The following is a 21,439-nucleotide window of genomic DNA, read 5'->3' on the forward strand; positions in this document are numbered from 1 at the left end:
ATTCCTAGTCACTGTGCTGTTTAATTTCACCACTCTTCAGGAGGAATGAAGCATTATTTCAATGAGTTGTAAGGGTACCAACAAATTTGAGCACGTCTGTATATAAATATAATATATAAATGGAGTATGCATTGACTGAGGCTGAGGAGAATAGGAGAAACCAAGAAACCAGGACTAAAACACGCAATTATTTGCTGAAATTACAAGCAGCTGGACTCAGCGATGATCCTTACGGCTTCCCTATGACTTGCAAAGGAAATGTTGCGCGGAATTGCGTTTCGTGATATTGCAAGCAGTCATTTTGCTGAGTGTTTTGCCACCCAAAGGGGCGCGCTCCGGCGTGCTCACGTGGTAAAGTGACGACACGTCTATACCCTCTATTCTTTTGCATAGTCGTGACAGCTAAAGAGTTTCTTAAATATCACAGACACTGTAAGTAAAATATTTTATCAGATGTTTGTGTTTTATAATGTGGGCTGTCTATATTAGAACCAACATATGTCCTATGTTTAATATTCACGCGTTAGCTAAATCTGCCATTTCTGCTGAACAACTATTGCCTGATGGCTCCTTCCATCCATCACCCTTTTAGTTCCTGCAAAACCGTTTTGTTAGCGCTGAAAGCTAGTAAATGAGGTCCATCGGGGATTTAAAGGGCCAGTAATGGCCCAGACAAAGAATCTGTGGCTTTTAATATAACATGAGACTTTCATGGTAAAAGTGTGTGGTCTGTAAAAGCATAGGGATGCTGAGAAAGACACGTGATTTTTAATGTACAGTATGATGGAAGTTCGGGCTGGGTATCGATTCTGATGTTCCGATTCCCAAGCTCTCAATTCGATTCGAGTCAATAACTATAGATTTAATACAAATCCTATAGATATTTCTCAAAAAGATCAGTAAATATAACATTACAATGGTGAATTAAAAAATGAAATGAAGAGCCACAAACCTGTATATTAAACTTTAAACACACTTGGATATTTTGAAACGGAACAGGTTATTTTACATTTATGAGACGGTACAGTCCTGCTCACCATTATTGGCACTCTTGGTAAATATGAGCAAAGGCGGCTGTAAAAATAAATCTACATTGTTTCTCCTTTTTATCTTTTATTTAAAAAATGTACAATAATCCAACATTTCATTAAAGGAAAACTATTTGAAGTAGGGGGAATATCACATTGAGAATTTTGTTTTTTCTCTAATACACCCTGGCCACTTTTATTGGTACCCCTAGAAATTCTTATGAGTAAAATACCTCCCAAGTATATTCCCATTGATATTTACATTTTCTTAGCACACCAAGGTGACTAGAAACATGACGTTGTCCAGTTATGACTTCTTGTTGCACAGGAGAATAAATATTAGTAACACAAAGCCCAACAATTTATCACAATGGATAAAACCAAAGAATATAGTTCTGTTGAGCTACACAAAATACAAAATGGCTTTAAGGAAATAGTTAAAACAATAAACAATGTCATTTCCAACATCAGGGCAATGATCAAGAAGTTTTAATGGACTGGAGATGTTGAAAATCAGCTTGAAACAGGATGTGTGTCTATATTGTCTCAATGCACAACTAGGAGAAGAATTTGAGTGGCCAAAGACTCTTCAAAGAGCACAGATGGAAAATTGCAGTAATCAGTTGAATTTTGGGGTCAGAAAGCATTTAATAAAAATAAAGGAAAACTGCACCTCCATCACCACAAGTTGTTTGGGGCACTGTTCAAGAAACAAATCTGCTCTTGTGAAAAAATAAACTGCACCATATTAATCTGCCATACTGGACCTTCAACCAGGACTGGGGTCTATGGCCATATGAAATGAAAAAGAGTTTTTTTGGCAGCAATAACACAAGATAGGTTTGGTGCACACAGGGATAAAAGAATGCCCCATGTCCACAGTTAAATATGTCGCTGGATCTTCATTGTTGTGAACCTATTTTTATACTCGAGGTTCTGGACATTTTGTTCAGATACATGTCATCATGTTTTATATCAAATACCAACAAGTAAAACAAATCAAAACCTGACTTGCTCTGCTAGAAATATTATAATGGGTCGTGGTTAGATCGTCCATCAGCACATTGGTTCAAAATAAACATCAACATCACTAAAAAATGGGTCACTGAACACAAAATCAAGATCCTGCCATAGCCATCCCAGTTCCCTGACCCGAACCTTATAGAAAATGAGTGATATGAACTGAAGAAGAGGGAGGACCAACATTTGAAGGATCTGGAGAAATTCTTTATGGAGGAATGGACTCAGATGACTCTCAATGTAATCTCAAACCTCATCAGACTGAAAAGAAAACACTCAGAGCTGATTTTCTTATAAATTAAGGTTGCGGGGTGAATTAAATACAAGGGTGCCAATAATTGTGGCCAACATAATATGTATATTATACATAATTTTTTTCTCAATGTGATATTCCCCCTACTTCAAATTGTTTTCCTTCAATGAAATGTTGGAATTTTGTAGATGTTTTAAATAAAAGATCAAAAGGAGAAACAATGCAGATTTATTTTTACAGCCTTCTTTGCTCATATTTACCAAGGGTGCCAATAATGGTGAGCAGGACTGTATAACAAACAAAATTAGCTGTAAACAGGGGCTTCAATCATATGAACCGCTGCCTTTTATGTGAAGGTGATGTTAAATTCGACGACACACCGCATCCGCCATGTTAATTAAGCAATGAATGAACGACAGGCTTGTTGTAACATTCACCTGTCGTAAAAAGTGACATCTAGAGGATAATAATAACATCCACGTTATTGAATGTTCAGTGCTTGCGGAAATATGAAAGAAAAAAATCGATTCACAGCTTTTGAGAATCGATATTGAATCGACCGCATTTAAAAAAACGATTAATTGATTTTTCGGGGGGGGGGTTGCCCAGCCCTAATGGAAATGTTTTTTTTTTACTTGTGCATGTGTGTGAATAGCATCAGTTTCTTTGGCCTTATTTAATATAATAAAATAATAGCATCCTCTCCTCCAGGGCTGTCTTGATGGTCTGTCAAGCTCCTGTTTTGTCTCATGGGTGCTGTTGTACTTCCTCTTAAGAACAGACTAATCCATTTCATGCCACGCGTTATAGCCGATGCCGATGTTGTCAACTGCTTCTGTTATTCTGGCCTGTGTAATTTATGAGAAGTTGTGTCCACTCAAAGACTGAAAGCTTTCCTCTAGTAGTTGGAAATGACGATGTTGTAATTGACCACATACATAATGGGTCACTTAAGAGATGAGGAAACGTGATCTCCACTTTAAGCGTACACAATTCAGAAAGGATTCCAGAAATGTCCATTCAGACCGCATTTACGCATGTTTCGGCAAATGCGTGGATATCGTTGTTTTGATTGGTGCTAAAAGGGTTAATTCTGTAGAGGTCAAATGAAAACCGAGTAATATGGATCAGTCTAATTCAACACATGAACAGGATCTCAAATAATGGAGCAGATATTGTGACTTATGTGAAAATTTGTATTTTTTAAATGTAGCAATTTTAAAATGTAAATGCAGTCCTATAGCACTTTTATGTAGCACTTTTCATACACATTTTTAGTAAAAGACAGCATGCTGCCTCTTTAAAAAAAGCTTAATTAAGGCTATTATAACTATTATAGTTTTTATTTATGCAAGTTTAGTAAGAAGTGCGTTTCTCTCATATAAAGCAGAAAAGGGACGAGTAAATGGCGGTCTATTAAGGAAATGGAGAGACCTGGGTCTCTGGGGGGCAAATAGAGGGAGAGGCATGCAAATAATAAGGGGAGGGAACATGTCAACTAAAAGTTCATCTAAAGACGTAAAATTAAAGAACGAGACCGTTTCCATCATTCAGCACACACGGTTTGAGCCTGGACTTCTGTTTGCGGCACACAACACACATTTACAATGGCTGACATGGTGTTGGGGTCCATTACGAATTTCTTCGTCTATGAAACAGCCAAATCTGTTGTGGTGAAGAGCTGGACTGTGGGAATCATCAACCGTGTTGCTCAGCTTCTAATTATTCTGTACTTCATCTGGTAAGAACTCTAAGATGATGTAAATATAACATATTAGGTTGAATGCAATGAAATGCTTGAAATATTGAAATATCTGAGTTTTATTTGACTGTGCTTATTTGGTTAATACATATAAATGTTTGTTTATATTTTTTGCTTTATCTTTTAATTATATATTTTATTATATCGCTAGTGCGTGGATTGATGTTTTTGCTGAATTTGGTCTTAAAATTTATTTAGTGAGTTAATATAAAATTAATGCATTTATTCAAATATGTAATTATATATATATATATAGTGACTTATATTTAAAAGATTGCTGATAAATGTATGTGAATTAATCCATTCCTTTACACCGTGAATTTTAATTAGGCAATTTATTTAACAGCTTTACCACTAAATATTGTTTAGATGATTTGCTATCACTAGCCAATCAGGTAAATGTTCTATGAATAATATGTTAATTTGTATATATTAATTATATTCTTTTTTTATTAGTTCGTTAACATTTATTATATCAACAACCTTAATGCTGGATGTACTTTTATTATTGGCTGGATGTACGATAGGTCACTTTCACTTACTTGTATGTGTGCATGTTTGTATTTTCAGTTGGGTATTTCTGCACGAAAAAGCATATCAGGATCGAGACACAGGAATCGAGTCTACAGTCATGACTAAAGTCAAGGGCTTGGGCACCTTGAACGACCAAGTGGTGGATGTAGCAGACTACGTATCTCCACCACAGGTCAGCAAATCTAGATTTAGTTAAATATTCTCTCTTTGTAGTTTGAGAGGTTTGGTGAAAAGTTTTATGGTTTCCACAATGTTTTTCAGGGCTCTTCAACATTCTGCATTATTACCAAAATGATCATCACAGCCAATCAGACGCAAGGACGATGCCCTGAGGTAAAACAAACCTTCAAACCTAAACTGACTTTCTACTCTGCAAATGAGTACTTTAGGAATTAGTTCCCCCAAAATTGAAATGATTAAATTCTTGTCACATTATTGTTCCAGAATGAAGAAAACACGAAAAGCAAATTAGTCCGTTGTTGAGAGATTTTGTAAACTTTATCAACTGATTATAAGCATGTCAAAAGAAAGATGTATTTGCCAATCAGTAATCTAGTTATCCGGATCTAGTAATCCGGAGAGCTGTTAGGAATTCATCAAGGATATGTTTTCAGCGTTACGGAGACTTGGAATTAAAAATGAAATTGTTTTAGAAATAATAATGACAACACTTTCATTTTTTGTGTCCTTTTTTGTGCCAGAGTGAAAAGAGATTCTCATGCTCGACTGATGCTAACTGCACTGACCGAAGTGACGCACATTTAGCCAATGGTGAGTTTCTTACTTTCTTTCTTTCTGGTAGACATCTTTCTCTTCAAGGTTGCTTTATTATTTTTCTTATTTCATAGGTATGCTAACAGGCAGATGTTTGAACAATGACTCCTCTGATGGACAGTGTGAAATTCAAGGCTGGTGTCCTGCAGAGAATGACCAGCAAAGAGTGTAAGACATGTGCCGGCATGTGTGAATTATATGTGCTGCCTTGTGTGTACTGTATTAAAATGGACGCGATTTGACACTTCAAATCAAAAATTACACTCTCAGTGATCAGATTTACTGAAACATTTTAGAGCCCATAATTATTTAGACTAATCATTAGTTTGGAAAGACGGCTGTCAAACGATTAATCGCGATTAATCGCATCCAGAATAAAAGTTTGTGTTTACATAGTATATGTCTGTGTACTGGGCATGTTAATTTTGTATTCATAAACACACACGCATGTATTTAAGAATAATATAAAATACACAAATTAATAAACATTTATTATTTATTTTAAATAATTGGTAAATATAAATAGATACATGTAAATATTTCCTAAATATATATACATGTATGTGTTTATAAATACAAAATAAATATGCACAGAACACAGACATATAGTATGTAAAAACAAATTTTATTCTGTATGCGATTAATCGTTTGACAGCCCTATTTGGAAATAATCTAGATGTTTAATAAAGCATGAAGTTATTTCCTGGATTTATTATTTGACTGCTAAAAGTCCTTGCATGGTTTCAGGTATTATTACAAAATTGTATTTAAAAATATATGGGACGTAGTCTGTGAATACCCAGCTCAAGTCAATTTTTGTGATTTACTGTTTTCTACATAAACTCATTCTACATAATGTAAAGAACATTCTTTGAAAGAAAATATTGATATCTTTAATATTGACTGAGGAATAGGAGTTAAAAACTGACAATGTTTAGAAGGCCAACATCTGGTATTTTTATGCAAAATAAAAAAATACAGTGTTAGTAAAATCATTAACTTCAATATTTATATTGTAAATGACAATTAAAGTAGTCGATCACAAAATCTATCTCAAAAATAATATAATCTATAAATTACAGCAATAAAGACACATTTTTGTGGTCCTCATAGTTTACGTGACATTAGACGGAATTTCCAGCCTCATTTCATAGGAATTTGTAGCTAATTTACGAGGTGTTGATTTGTATGAATTCATACAAAGTGAATTCTTTTTTTTCTTAATCAAGAACAAAACCCCGCTCCTAACCATCACTAGCACAAAAAGAGTTACATACTAAAACGTATGCATAAGATTTTATGATTTAATACGAATCGGCCACCTTGTAACAAGTGTGTTCGGTTTTACAGACAGGTACACATTTACACAAAGTACAGAAAAGATTATAACTACACAGCACTCACAGAATAACTGTCATGTGAAAGGATTTTAACTGAAACTCATCTGCTCATTCTCAGGAATCCAATGAAAGAGGTTGAAAACTTTACTATCTTGATCAAAAACAGCATCCGCTTTCCTCGGTTTAATGTCAGTAGGTGAGTTCATTCTACACATGAATCAAACTTTATGTTTTTGTGAGAAGTCATGTTGTGTGTAATCCTTATATTTAATTAACATTTCCCTCTTAAATCTGAGAAATTTTAAGGTGCTGTTTTTAAAGTCCTATATCTCTCTCTCTGACTCTCACAGGGGAAGTATCGACTCTGAATTAACCCCTTCATATATGAAGACCTGTAATTATGATGCCGTGGAGAATACCAACTGTCCCATATTTAAAGTGGGATATATCCTGGATCAAACCAATCAAACAATCATTATTGAAACAGTGAGTCCACAGCTCAGCTTTGCTTCTCATCTAACCGTAACACAATTTAAGCTTATGTGCAATCCATCACATCTCCAGCCCTTTGTGTACTGGTGTGTTTTTGTGTGTTTGTCAGGGAGGAGAGATTGGTATTAACATAGCCTGGAAGTGCAATCTTGACCACGACGAGAAGAACTGCAAACCTCAATTCTCCTTCACACGCTTGGATACCGAATCCAAAGTCTCCAAAGGCTACAACTTCAGGTAGCACATTTATTCATGTACTGTATGCCTTCATACTTCATTCTATCTTCTCCACAACTCAACCTTTATTATTTTCATGTCTTTAAGGTTTGCTAAATACTACAAGTCTGCGGCTGGGTCTGAATATCGAACTCTTCATAAAGCCTATGCCATCCGTTTCGAAATAATTGTGTCAGGCAATGTGAGTAGCGTGTGTTTATGGACATGTACCTTTGTTATAAAATCTACTCGCATGTGTGCTAACTTTGTTTTCTGTTTTTAGGCAGGAAAATTTAGCACTGTGCCATTTATGATTAATTTTGTTGCTGCGTTGACATCAGTGGGACTGGTAACACGCGCACGCACACGCACACACACACACACACACACACGCGCACACACACACACACACACACACACACACACACACTTTAGCTTTTATACATTGTGTGGATTTTCCATAGACATAAGATTTTTCGTATTTATATGCAGATTTGAACTCACCAATGCGTACGCACATGAATTTGTTCTTAACCTCGTCCTAATGTTAGTGAATTTGGAGTATTCTAAATGAGCGGCAGCGTGCACAAGTTTAGTCATTTGCATAAAACACACCCAGTCCATCTCCATATAAGTGCTTTCCACCCAACCCGTAGTCTAACGCATCTTTTCTTACTCTTTCACTGTATATGGTGAAATAATTTTAAAATTAAATATACATCTAAGCGTAATACGCATGCTTAGTGAGGGCTGCACGATAATTTATCGCGATACCACTAAATCCTATTGTAATCAAGCTGGCTGCGATATGCAATGTGTCGATATTTTTGTAATGCGTAGCTTGTCCGTGAAGCACGTCTCTGGGATCAGTAGGAAATGCTGCTTGATCTAAAAGCAGTGCGAGTTTGAGTCGCTTATAATGTGCATTTGAAAAGGCAACACCCGTCAAACATGATCATTATAAATATACTTTATTATCATAAAAATACCTGATGAGGTTTGAGGAACAGTGATAAAATGATGTCCATAGGCATTGCCTAGATTCTTGAACGTGTTATGGTCTTCTTCTGCAGTGCGTATTTGGAGTTTCCGCACGAGAGCGCCCTCTGGCTTTCGGATGCAGCAGCATTTTCCCGTACTTCACTCAAAAGCTGTGCATAAATCACGTGATTTGGTCCTTTTACCCTAAACCTAACCCTCACAGAAACATTTTTTTCAATTTTACATTAAGTGAGCATCATTTAGTATTTTTAATAATCAATTTCAATTGTAATATATGTGCCGTAGGTGAGTCGTAATTTTGGCCCCCACAATGATAAATAAATGTGTACATACATACATTTGTTTTACAATATTAGTAAGAACACCAAATAGAGTGCATGATATTTTATATCCTATATATTTGCTCTTTTGGACATTAGATGTAAAGATTCTGCCTATTTTTGAGCACGTTGTACTTGTCTGGACCACCTAAAATCCTCCTCACAAATCTTTTTTTTTCTTGTATAATCAAAACACACATACATTACATACATTCTATGACAATGGTTGCTTTATATTCATTAATGCAGACAAGAAAGGTTAGTGTTGCTGGCTAAGGAACAAATTCCCAACCCTTTAATTATTACAAAACTTTTGTAAATAGTGTAAAAATCCCAATCTCTAAATTTGTGTTGAAAATATGTGTCCTATTACTTTTCTAAGCAATTGGATTTATGATGCACCTGGTGAAAACATTCCCATAGATTTATTTACATGAAAGGAGGGATGAGGGCCAAATAGGAGCCAAAATAGCATGCATGTAGATCGTTCCAATGAATATTGCATGGTGAAGCATCAATCTAAATTTCTTGAGGAAGTTTTAGTTATTATTTACACTTTGCACCAGGAAAAAGCCACACACTACTTCAACTGCTACTTCTGTGTCACAAAAAAGCAAAATCCTGTCACATGTAGCCTACGAATAATATATTTTTTTTTTGCAGGCTGCTGTGTTCTGTGACCTCATCCTTCTCAACTTCCTTAAAGGGGCTGACGTGTACAAAGCAAAGAAATTTGAAGAGGTACCAAATTTTTTCCAGTTTTCTCTTTATCTGACTTTAGTTTAGTCATGTATAGACGAAAAGGAGAGAAGTGTCTTAAAAAAAAAATCATCTTTCTCTGCTTCTTCCTGCTAGGTATCAGAAGTCATCCAGTCACCCGGTGACAAACTCCACAAGAGCAGCCAAATGTCCATTAAATCCTTAGTAAAGAGATCTAATGACTCGGGAAACTTTTCTATTGGACAACAGGAGGCGACACGAAATGTTAACCAAAATGATATCTAAATAATATTACTGCTCTTTTATGTGTAGATTTTGAATTAATTGCAAATTGTTCACGTAATTGCATGAACATGTTTGATCTGTTAGCTGTAATCTTTCTTTGTCTGTAGACATGTAGGCCATAATATATTAATAAATTGACACTAGAAGAGACAAGATTACTCGTATATACTACCAACCAAATGTATGGACACACCTACTTTTCCTTTAATATTCATTCAATAAAACATAATCATATTTACTGTACTTACTACCTATTTTTCAGAAGATAGAAAAACATTCATTGTTTCAGCTCTTCTCTTATTGTATGTTGCTTTGAGGAAACAAACTCTTAAATTTCTCTGGTAGTAAACGATTTAGTATCATGAGGTAAGGAAGTATTTTTACAAAAGGGTAGCATATAGCAGACTTTTGGATGTATGACACTTAAAATGTAACATTTATAACTGTTATAATAATTTACACAATGGGAAGAAAATAACAGGATCCCTAATAAAGAGCTATAGTTGTTGCTCATTAAATGAATGAATGAGATGTCAAACATAATTCAGAAAAAACCTGATTACCAAACTAACGTCTAATTAAAACATGTTTTGTTTGGAGTGTTTCAAATAAAAATAAAAAAACTGGAATATTTCTCACTACATTAAAGGTTTACATTGTAAAAGTGGCCACAAATGAGTGAAAATTATTTGGTCTTGTAAATTTTTGATGAGAATAACATGTTTTAAATCTTTAAAAACTGACTTAAATACTCTTATCAAATATATTAAATCATTATGAAAGGGTCAAGGACATGAAAAATGGATCATATAAATGAACCAAATCACACACATGATGATAATATTATTATTGAAGAAACAGTTTTAATGTTTAAATATCTGCCCTGGCGTCTAAATATGTGTCCTGTCCGAATACAGACTTTTATGGAGGTCCAGAATTTAAAGGGTGGGCCCTGACGCATAGGAAAATTAAAATTTGTACTTTGTCCTCTTAAAACCTTTTATAGAGCCGATCCACTTTGGGAAAGAGGAGCGGGGCGCAGGATCCTCCTGCCAATCCTCCTCTTTTTCCACCACCTCCTCATTTTCCTCCTCTTCCTCCTCCTCCTCGGGCCAGATGGTGGGTGGTAGGATGACCACCTCTTCAGCGAATCGAACATGACGGGAATTTTCCATCCTCCTCTGAAGAGAAAAAGAGAAACCGTAACATTATTTACTGGTATTGTAATTGTTAAATAATAATAATTGTCGTAATATATAAATAATAACACTTATATAGTAACTTGCGAATTGCATTAAAAAACAGCAGCTTTATACAAGCTACTGTATGAGGTATGATTCATACAGTTATGAAACTTTAACTTTATTAAAGTTTTTTGATATGAAAAGTGGACGTCCCTTAATGTAATTAACCCTAGATTTCTCTTAGCTGTTGTTGATGTTCAAATCACCAAAACAAACACACCCCTACCCCCATCTTTCGCTTTCGTCAGCGCTCGGTTCGACTAATGTCCGTCCTGTGCACTGTGCACCTTACTGCTGACTTAAACAAGTGTAATTCGGAAATCGCTGATCCCGCCTTAAAGACAGGTCACACATTCATTTTAGTCTGTGACTAGCCTTAAGCCTTGTCTGTGAAACCGAACCAATATGTCATCTGTTGTGTATGGTCTTGGTCACATGACAAGCTAAAAATTCAGCAACACCCAATAAACATGTTAATTATAGTACTACACAAGTGTTTCCAAACAAGCATGCTGTTACGATGACTAACCTGCATAATGTTCACACCCAAAACATTTTTTTATCATCATATAGTCATCAGTTGCAAGCATTAACTCACTATTTTAACCTGTGCTTTTTGAGTGCAAAAAGGCTCAGTTAAATGCAAAAAAAACAACAAGCTTCTGACATATAAAACACCCACCTTTTTAACTGCCGTCTCCATAGAAAAGGACGACTCTATGTCTTCAGAGTTCTGGTAGGAGTTGAGATAAGATGTGGGTGAGATGCTGCAGGTGGAGTTTGAAGAGTGTGTAGACATATAAGAGCTCCTGTGGTTCTCATCCTCCATATCTTGTCCTGTGTCTTCAGACGGTTCCCTTCTTCTAGTCCAGTGCTCCCTTTTACGCCGCAGAGATCCTTGTGTGCTCGTGGAGGAACTGTCCACCGGCTGCGAAAAGGGTGGAAGTGATAAATTAGGAGACGTTTGAAATAAGTGAATAAATGTGCAATGCATGTTAGATAAGAAATTATTTCATTGTTTACTCATCCTCGTGTCATTCAAAACTTGTATGAGTTTCTTTCTTATGCAGAACACGAAATAAGATCGATGTTGGTAACCAAACAACATTGGCCCCCTATTGACTTCCACTGTGCGAACATAAAACCACTGAGACATTTCTCAAAATATCTTCTTTTGTGTTCCACTGAAGAAAGAGTCATATACATGTTTTGAACAACTATTCTCTTAAATGCGCCTCGTTTCCTCCTGCTTATATTCTTACCTTAAGATATGAAAGATCCAAGAGAGGTATGAAACCTTCTTTCCCATCTTGAGACTGCTCACGGCTGAGGTCAGACACTTGTGGTTGGGAATAACTGGGAACGCTATTCTCAGATTCATTTGAGGGTTGGTGAGAAAATTGTGATTGTTCGTTCATTTTCTGGCTGTTGTGAGTCTCGTTGAGGCTCAGATCGACATATTGTAACTGGTTTGTACACATATCAGAAGTTTGTAATTGATTTGTAAGTTCTGTAACAATCTGCGATATGCCATGTCGCCTATAGACGGGTTGATCGACAGCCATGTCTTGTGTAGAGCTGTCAGGGAGAGACATCTGCTCTTGAGTCATACCCAAATGTGAATTTGTTATGTCTGTATGTGTCCATTTGCCAGTCCATTCTTCTTCACCTGATTGGTTATTAATACTTGGTGAGTCATTTGATTGGTCCTGTGTGGTGGTGTTAACTGAGAGAAACTGAGCCCACTCCGTTCCACTGAAGATCTCTTCCATTAAATTAGAAGTTCTAAGGGTGAATAGATTTTCACTGACAAGAGAAATAGAAATAATTTTTACGTTAATGTTCATTGTAACAAATGCACAACCAAATATAGCTGCAAGCAGCGATACGGGGCCAATCCCCCCTACCGAGCCCCTTTGCAGCCAAGCCCCTACGAGTACCAAATTTGGTGCAGATATACCATACAATTCAAAAGATATCACGATTTATGACACATTTCAAAATAGCGGACAGGCCTATCGTCCAATTTTGACAAAAAAGATCCAGTATGACAAGGAATCCGTAGACACCGAGATCACGATTTTCTGACAAACATTTCAAAAGCTTTTCCTAAATTTGGCATGGACCCCCACTGCGAGGTGTCGATGAATCGTACCAAGTTTTGTACCGATAGATCGAAGAATAGCCGAGATGATACAGTCTCAGATTCATTTTTGGGTCAACTTTGAAAAGTTTGCGACCTCATAACTTTTGAACAACGGCGAAAAGCACAATTCCGTAGCATCAATTCTGTGTGGCTCAGTCCAAAGATTGTCTGAGCCAATTTTCATGACAATTTCTAGGACTAGTAGTGAAAAAACGCAATACTGTACTTTTCAAGATGGCCGCTACTGTAATGGGTGGAGCCTTATTGTAACACATTGAATGCGAAGAGCGTGGCGAGTGGAATTACGTGCATTAAGGAGAATTTCTGTAGATCAATGGGTTCAAAAGTTACATCTGTTTGAAAAGTGAATTTTTTAACTGCTTGCGGCGCTAGAGTGAGTGGTGGAGACCCCATACTTGGTCACATGACTGTTGAGGACCACCACTACGAGACTTCCATTGGGGAGAAGAAGAATAATACCAACAGAAGCAGTAGTGTCCATAGCCCCTTCAGGGCTTGGTCCCTAATAAAAACTATTCATCATTTCACTGAATTGTTATATTTTCTTATATTAGCCCTATTGTTCATTCTCAGAGGCTGTGAAGTACTAGTTTCAGCAGATTCACAAGAAAGAGAAAGTGATAGTTGGGTTTTTATGTGTCATAACTCTGGTATGATAATAATGTCTGATGCATATTTCTCTGCATATTTTAATTGTCTTCATGTCAATAGCTGAGATGGTTACCTCATGAAGGTTAGTGAACTAGTGCCAGCTTCATCCAGTCCTGTGTCGATTGGTTCATTGTGAATATATGAAGTGTAAACAAGTTCTGTACTTGTGTTGTTTACATCAATGGGTCCAGGTAATGGAGAAAGATTACTCTGAAAAAAGGCATGGAGGACATTTGTTTTTATCTCATTCACATTTTATGCAGATAATGTGAGCGGTGCCACTGTAAAGCTACATGGTGGTTCCTTGTCGGTTATCTTGATGCATGCAAGAGAATTAGTTGGTGGATGCTAGGTGGCTGCAAAGACTCCATACTGTCCATGATATTCGGGACCCTAAATGTAAGCCCCTCCTTTAAATCTAAATCTGTGGTAAATTTTACCTGTTCCAAACCAGGTAAAAAAATCCTAAAATCACTCAAACTTGACAAATTACTTGAGGTGTCATTAAAGTGATAGTTCTCCCCAAAATTCTCCCAATATTTACTCACCCTCTTGTCATTTCAAACCTATGTGACTTTCTTCTGCAGAACACAAAAGAAGATATTTTGAAGAAAGTCGGTAACCGACTTAATCACTTCTATTGTATGGACACAAAACCAATGCAAGTGAATGGGGGCCAGTTAACAACATTCTTCAAAATATGTTTTTGTGTAGAAAGTCATACAGGTTTGAAATGACAAGAGGGTGAGTAAATGGTGTCCGAATTTTCATTTTTGGGTGAAAGTACAAAGTACAAAGTATTTTTTCTCAAGTACATTTTTTCAAGATCTGAAATTAATCAGAGTGCTTTACTATTTTACGTCATTATGCATTTTAAAGCATATTTTTATTTCACTATATTTCACGAATAGATTTTTGATGTTTTTGCACCTAATACTTCAGTACATTAAAAATCTGGTACTTTCTTACTTTTAGTTTGAGTTAAAATACTTATACTTACTGGATTTTTTATGTAGATAAGTATTAAAGGTAAAATTTGAAGGTAAAATAATTTATGAAATGTAGTGGAGTAAAAGTATGACACAATATGTTTTATGATGTAGAGAAGAAAAAACTCACTCGGAGAAAGTTCAGATACTTTTTTTAGATACTCTAAAAATCTGTTATTTTCAACCCAGCATTGGGTCAAAAGGGTAAGTAACTCCACCGTGGGGTTAAATTAATCCACATTTTTATATATTTGACCAAACAATGTTGTTTTACCCAGCATGCATTAATTTACTTCCCCTTTTCACTCAATGCTGGGTTGAAAATAATGTGGTGAAAAATGTTCTTGAGATTAAGTACTTCACTATGGTCCACCTCTGCCAAACAGTACGAGTAAAACACAGAAGATCAATACTTTGGAAGTTTGATAAAGTTTTCAAACTCTGAAAATGAACAGCAGTAAATGTGCAACACCAATGATTAAATACAAAACTAGCATTGGTGCTTTGTACAACTGAACTACTCACTTGCACTTCTTCGTTCATCTCTTGTGTTTCTCCATCATATCCTGGTTCATTCTCTGTGCCTCTGTGTTTCTCTCTCCATTGCTCCTTCACCTTCTTGGCCCACCGTTTAGCCTCGCCCCACTTCTTTTTACTCGTCTTTGTTGTTTTTCCATAATCTGTCCCGACACCCCAGCTCCATGTGCCACTTTGACCCCTGACCTCTGGTGTTTCCAACACTGAAGTAGATGTTGGTACTGTCTGGGCTAGAAGGTCAGGTGGCTTTTGGTACGGTTCTGTTGTGAATAAAGGTGGCACGCCTGAGTCCAGCACATCCCTGTTTTCCCCTTCCACAGAAATTTGGATATACTTCTCCAGTCTGGACGTCCCATCCTGTCCAGCCCAGGAAATGACATCATTGTCCCTCTCCGGGGTAAAGTTATTGGGTCCCCTCCATAATGGTGTCCGTTTAGGTTTAGGAGAAAATACATGTTTCCTGATCTTTCTGAATGGATTATTTGAATTTGGTGTTGATGTGCCCCCAAAAGGAAATGACTGGTGACTCCACGGACTCTCATTCCGCAGGCCCGCATTATTCCAAATGGAGGAGCGTCTGTCTTGCTCTCCGCTGTTGTTGGATGGACATCCAAACTGATAAACTTCAGATGAATCCTCCCCTGTTACAGCATTAAACTCTACAGGCGAACTGCTTGTTTGGATATCAGTCTGTGAGCCGTTGTTGCTTTGAGTGTTAAGCCGTAATTTTTGAAGCATAGATTCCAGCAAGACATGAGCGCTTGAGACAGGATTCAGCTCCGCCATTGATGCTGGCTTACATCACAGACTTGAATAACTCACACAGACAGTCGCTAGCATGCAACAAAGACCGAGTCACATTCCACAGATGCATGTACGCATAAAAAACATACTGTAGATGCACGAGTATATTCCATGCTGGTTACACGTTTGTCAGAATCGTCAGGTGTCTTCCAATCATCCTTCAGAACGGTATTCCTGTGACACTGTCATTGCGTCCTTATTGCTTTTATGAGCTCTTAGTGCTGTCTGGTCTCTTAATTTCGGAAACTTTTCGGAAGGAAGAAGTATGATAACGAGAAGTGCAGAAAAGCAGAAAAGGGTGTGTCCAGCACCTAGATAAACAGGTAGGACGAGTGTGCCTGGAGGAGACATTTGGCATTTTTTGTATAGCTTGAGTAGAAGCTATCTAAAAAATCCAATTGAACATGATTGTAACTGCTTTGGGAAGTATGGTACATTTATTTGTAATCCATTCTCTACAATCAGCTAACATACAACAGCATCCTTATTTTTATAGAAACCAGATCAACATTGACATACCACCCCTTTTGAAAACTAAACATAGTTTTACTATTTTAAAAAATGTCAATTTAGTTAAAAACCACATTTTATAAAGTTAACCAGTTATTTTTGGCCTTTATAGCTTTATATTGATAGGACATTGGAGAGTCAGAAAGTTATGGGATGAGATCGTATAGCACAGTCCGAACCACTGGCACCAACATTAACTACAAATTAGCCATGGTTTTCCTACAATAATCAATTTAATCCATGGTATTTGTATGGTTATACAAATGGGTAATCAATACACCAAAAACATGTTTACTACATTTTTACTATAATAAAACAATATTCATTGAATGCCTGGGGTCTCTATGCAAGTCCTTTCGCTAAAGATTGTAAAAGCAAGACTGAATCAGATGACATACTGCAAAATACTGAACATTATCTTCATGAAATGCAGCTGCATTTAATGCCAGCTCTAAGCTTTTTCTGCACTTAAAACCGGTTTAGGTGGTTCGGTGACGCATTGTTATGACGCAAATGCTGTCTGTCGGGGACTTCGCGCTGATTGGCCGGAGCAAAAAATACGCGCCACATGTCGCAGTAAACACTGCTGGGGTTTTGAATTCTAAATACTGAATTCGTGCCATATAAAATTTCACAGAGACACTTAAAATACTTTTGTAAACTTCCTGAGATTATCATTTTTTGTTATGAAAAGCAATGACATCATGTGGCCGGATCCTTGATGCATGATTGATTAAATACATCATCTTGAAACGTGCACTTGATCTAATGCTATATAATGGACTGCGTTGCAACCGGAGGAAACGTGAAAGGTAATAAAAACAACTCTTGCGAGCCCTTCAAACAGGACGCATCTTTGTTTAAAAGCGAAACAATGTTGTGCACTTTAAAATATTTTAACACTGTTTTTTATTTTGAACTTGACATGCCGTTTTAAAAACGCAACGCAACAGCAGAAGATGCTTGTCTGACGCGTCCTGCATGGTCGCCTCTTAAAGGATGCTGTTGTTTCAAATGCCTTCGTGAATACAGCAAGTAATACTTTTTATTTTAGTTTTAGCAAAAGCAATACATTCCCTGTCGAGGATTGGAGAGGAGCTGTATTTGGAGCCGGTGGAAGATGGGGTGTGTACTGTGTGTGTGTGTGTGTGTGTGTGTGCGTGCGCGCGTGTGTGTGTGTGTGTGTGCATGAGATTGTGTATCCTAACTTGTTAAAGCATGGTGTTGAATTAAAGTGCATTATTGATGCTGTCTAGCAATGTGGTTCACATATATGTTTTCTGTTTCAGTTGGCCCTGCGTTCAGTCAACTCTTCCCGGTCAGCGTTTGCCTGTTTCCTGCTCTCTCCTCTCTTCTTCCAGAGGTATCAGACTCCATCGGATCAGAGCTTCCGCTGCAAAATGCCCATCAAGGTGACAGTCCCATTCCTGACTTTTCTATCTCACTCCTTTTCCCTGCCCTTTCTCTTTATCCCACGGTATGAATACACACTGTCACGTCAGGTAAATGATCGTTACTAGAGAATTCAACTCTAGTTGTCATATAGTCCTCTCAACGTACTCTTTTTGTGTTTACCGTACGCTTATTGTATATACATTGTACAGATCTTTCAGTCATGATGCGTAGGTAGATCTTGTTCCACTGAATGCTGTTGTCTCTTTTTTTTCTCCTCTTTGTCAGAGCGTGCAGTCTGTCTTTAAGTCTCTGTCGTCTCTGGAGCGCTCGGTAGAGAAATGTCGCATTCAGTTCAACAATGAGAAGAGTCGCTTGACCATAACTCTGCACTGTAAACACGGTAAAACATTCCCCTAAAATGACGTTTGTTGATAGTAGGATTTGAAATATCCGTACATCAAAGTTAGACAAAATTGACTAGATTGTACAGTATGGGTAACTAAGGCACTTGTCTCTGTGTGTTACAGGACTCCTAAAAACACACAATTTGTCCTTTCAGGACTGTGAAAGTTTGCAGGCTGTGTTTGACAAAGATAGTTGTGCCAATATGCTACAAGCTCAATCCAGGTTTCGTTCATCACTTTTTATACACATTTATACATTTTAACGTTAACCTGCTTTACTTTTTAAAGATTGAATCTATTTCAATTCAATGTAACATTTCATTTTGCCCTCTGCAGATTAATGGTGGACACAGTGCTTCATTTCCCTCCTTCTCTGGAGGAGGTGAATCTGTCAGTGAGCAATGATCGAGTGTGGCTCAGAAATCACATCGAGGATGATGCAGGTATCAGTGTTTACTTTATTCTGCGGTAACACATTAAATAAATTAAGGCTGCTGAATGCTTTCCTTTGTTTTTTCAGATTCATCTCGAGCGATGATGACAGAACTCTGTTTGAGTTCAGATGAGTTTGACCAGTTTGCTGTTAACACTCAGACCAGCATTACCTTCTGCCTCAAAGAACTCAGAGTAAGTACACACACACACACACACACGTTAGATTGGATATGTCATCATAAAAGTCATTTCATAGGCAGAGAATGTTTTACAGTAACATTTATAAGTTTTGGAAAATTCAAGGAATAGTTCACCAAATGAGAAAGTATTTTCATTACATACTTACCTTTGTATTGCTTATGTATTAGTGGCTTTCTTTGGTCTTCTTCTGAACCGAAACTTATAATTCTTTAAATGTGTTGTTTTGTTTTTTTGTTTACAGTGAGAGTTAATGAGGGTAAACATTTAAGCTTTAAAAGGATACAAAACCATCATTTAGGAACAGTTCACCCAAAAAAGAAAATTCTGACTAACATAGTAGGTAAAATTATTGTATAATTTTTGTTCTGTTGAACACAAAAGAAGATATTTTAAGGAATTTGGGAAAGCAAACAGTTGTGGGGCACCTTTGACTATCGTTTTAATTTGTCCTACTATGGTAGTCAATGGTGTCCCAGAAATGTCAGTTGCTAACCTTCTTCCAAATATCTTTCTTTATGTTCAACTGAACAAAGACATTTATACAGGTTTGGAACAACATGAGGATGAGTAAATCATGACAGAATTTTCATTTTTGGGTGAACTATCCCTTTAATGACTCTGTTTGAGTTGTGCCGTGTATTTCAAGTCTCCTGAAAGCAAATACAGCATTTAAAGACAACAGCTTCCATATTATTGAATGCTACTTTAATCCTATTTTTCATTTTATTTCTCTCTGGTTTATCATCAGGGTTTGCTTGTGTTTGCCGAATCTTCTGGGCTTCCAGTCTCTATATATTTTGATGAGCCAGGCAGGTGAGTGTAAATATGTTTGTAAACTAGGCCGGGCTCATTTGTGTTGTTGTATGTGTTAGTTAGTTTGTTTGTTTGTTTAAACACGGGCTCATTGAGTCTAACCTTTGTTTGTGGTTGTATTGAAGTCCAGTTATCCTGAGTGTGACAGACAGTGTTTTGGAGGCTAATTTTGTTCTTGCTACGCTGTCAGAGGACTCGCACCCCAAGAACCACGTCAACGCCAACACAAAACAGTAAGGTTGCAGAATCTAGAATACAATCACACCTATGGAGTTAGGTTCTGTTGGTATATATTTGTTTCTTAAATACTTGTTTTATTCAGTCTGCAAGCCGAGCAAATGACAGATGACTTCATGTGCGATGATATGGACTCAGTTCTTATTGCCATGGAAACCAGTGAACTTCCAGGGCCATCACATGTACCCTCATCCTCATCCCCACCCCACAACACCAATAACAGAAAACACCCGGCCAGTGAAGATGAGGAAGAGGAGGAACAGGAGGAAGCACTTATAGAACGACCTCCAAACAAAAAAGTACAATACATTTAATAATACATTAACAATAATTCATAAAAAAAATAAAAACTTTTATTTTACTTAATGTGTGTGTACTGTGTATAATATTTATGTATATATAAATATACGCACATGCATATATAATTTTAAGAAAAATTATGTATTTATATTAAAGGGATAGTTCACCCAAAAATGAAAATTCTGTCATGAATTACTCACTCTGTAGTTGTTACAAACCTGTATACATTTCTTTGTTTGGTTTAACTCAGAGAAAGATATTTGGATGAATGCTTGTAACCAAACAGTTATTGGACCCCATTGACTACCATAATAGGAAAAATGACAATGGTAGTCAAAAGTGCCCCAGAATTGTTTGCTTTCCTACATTCTTCAAAATTTCTTCTTTTGTGTTCAACAGAACAAAATATTATAAAGTAAATTTTGCTACTATGGTAGTCAATGGGGTCCAAGAACTGTTATAACGGTTATAAGCATTCTTCCAAATTCCAAATATCTTTCTCTGTGTTCATCAGAACATACACATTTATACAGATTATGGAAGAACATGTGGGTGAGTAAATGATGACAGAATTTTCATTTTGGGTGAACTATCCCTTTAAATATTTATATAATATAAATTATATACAAATATAAAAATGTATATACACATGTAAATATTTCTTAAAAATGTATGTGTGTATTTATATATACATAATTTTTATACAAAGTACACACATATATTATGTAACAAAATATTTTATTTAGCATATGATTAGTCTCTATTAAAAGTCCTAAAATATGAAATAATCAACAGATATGAGTGACTGATATTTAATCCCTGCTCTCCACGATTTTCTTTTCCAGTTTTGTTCACTTTTCTTCGGTTCGGTTCTGCTCGCTTCCTCTCAGCTGACCAATCAGACGATACAGAACCAGGAAGTGCTTGCAAGTGACAGTGACAATGAAGATCAGACAGAATCGTGAAAACATCGGATCAGTCTGAAAAAAACTCTCAACGCGAGCGA

General features: G+C 36.6%; 3 protein-coding genes across 4 annotated transcripts; 2 read left to right on the forward strand and 1 right to left on the reverse strand.

The window, feature by feature from the left end:
- The first annotated feature begins 377 nt into the window (after window positions 1-377).
- On the forward strand, window positions 378-9,746 carry p2rx3a (purinergic receptor P2X, ligand-gated ion channel, 3a). 2 transcript variants are annotated; one of them, XM_057350264.1, is made up of 13 exons: window positions 378-432; window positions 3,856-4,042; window positions 4,634-4,769; window positions 4,859-4,930; window positions 5,299-5,368; window positions 5,446-5,539; window positions 6,830-6,907; window positions 7,062-7,197; window positions 7,313-7,440; window positions 7,528-7,621; window positions 7,703-7,768; window positions 9,405-9,482; window positions 9,597-9,746. In XM_057350264.1, exons 2-13 carry the CDS (start codon window positions 3,909-3,911, stop codon window positions 9,744-9,746), a joined length of 1,236 nt encoding a protein of 411 aa, XP_057206247.1. In that variant the 5' UTR covers window positions 378-432; window positions 3,856-3,908. The 2 variants fall into 2 exon arrangements, with proteins under 2 accessions (XP_057206247.1, XP_057206246.1); XM_057350263.1 differs by lacking the exon at window positions 378-432 and having other exon boundaries at window positions 3,471-4,042.
- A 968-nt stretch (window positions 9,747-10,714) lies between these two features.
- zgc:113229 (uncharacterized protein LOC550612 homolog) lies at window positions 10,715-16,384 on the reverse strand. Its single transcript, XM_057350262.1, has 5 exons — window positions 15,323-16,384; window positions 13,882-14,018; window positions 12,253-12,796; window positions 11,673-11,918; window positions 10,715-10,927 (listed from the first exon to the last, which is right to left on the reverse strand). Exons 1-5 carry the CDS (start codon window positions 16,118-16,120, stop codon window positions 10,715-10,717), a joined length of 1,938 nt encoding a protein of 645 aa, XP_057206245.1. The 5' UTR covers window positions 16,121-16,384.
- An 813-nt stretch (window positions 16,385-17,197) lies between these two features.
- Window positions 17,198-21,398, forward strand: rad9a (RAD9 checkpoint clamp component A). The gene is made up of 11 exons (XM_057349838.1): window positions 17,198-17,460; window positions 17,703-17,773; window positions 17,938-18,060; window positions 18,329-18,443; window positions 18,571-18,670; window positions 18,784-18,890; window positions 18,968-19,074; window positions 19,832-19,896; window positions 20,022-20,129; window positions 20,219-20,432; window positions 21,279-21,398. Exons 1-11 carry the CDS (start codon window positions 17,427-17,429, stop codon window positions 21,396-21,398), a joined length of 1,164 nt encoding a protein of 387 aa, XP_057205821.1. The 5' UTR covers window positions 17,198-17,426.
- Window positions 21,399-21,439: the final 41 nt, after the last annotated feature.

The sequence above is a fragment of the Triplophysa rosa genome, linkage group LG13 (assembly GCF_024868665.1).
Source record: "Triplophysa rosa linkage group LG13, Trosa_1v2, whole genome shotgun sequence".
In the NCBI taxonomy this organism is placed as follows: domain Eukaryota; kingdom Metazoa; phylum Chordata; class Actinopteri; order Cypriniformes; family Nemacheilidae; genus Triplophysa; species Triplophysa rosa.

Coding starts and splice junctions, on each gene's coding strand:
- zgc:113229 (XM_057350262.1), bottom strand. CDS start 16,120: ATGGCGGAGCTGAATCCTGTCTCAAGCGCTCATGTCTTGCTGGAATCT. Junction 11,919..12,252: donor TGGATCTTTCATATCTTAAG/GTAAGAATATAA, acceptor CCCTTTTCGCAG/CCGGTGGACAGTTCCTCCAC. Junction 10,928..11,672: donor TGGAGACGGCAGTTAAAAAG/GTGGGTGTTTTA, acceptor TTTTCTCTTCAG/AGGAGGATGGAAAATTCCCG.
- rad9a (XM_057349838.1), top strand. CDS start 17,427: ATGGACTGCGTTGCAACCGGAGGAAACGTGAAAG. Junction 18,061..18,328: donor GCTGCAAAATGCCCATCAAG/GTGACAGTCCCA, acceptor CCTCTTTGTCAG/AGCGTGCAGTCTGTCTTTAA. Junction 19,897..20,021: donor TATTTTGATGAGCCAGGCAG/GTGAGTGTAAAT, acceptor GTTGTATTGAAG/TCCAGTTATCCTGAGTGTGA.
- p2rx3a (XM_057350264.1), top strand. CDS start 3,909: ATGGCTGACATGGTGTTGGGGTCCATTACGAATTTCTTCGTCTATGAA. Junction 7,198..7,312: donor AAACAATCATTATTGAAACA/GTGAGTCCACAG, acceptor TGTGTTTGTCAG/GGAGGAGAGATTGGTATTAA. Junction 7,441..7,527: donor TCCAAAGGCTACAACTTCAG/GTAGCACATTTA, acceptor CATGTCTTTAAG/GTTTGCTAAATACTACAAGT.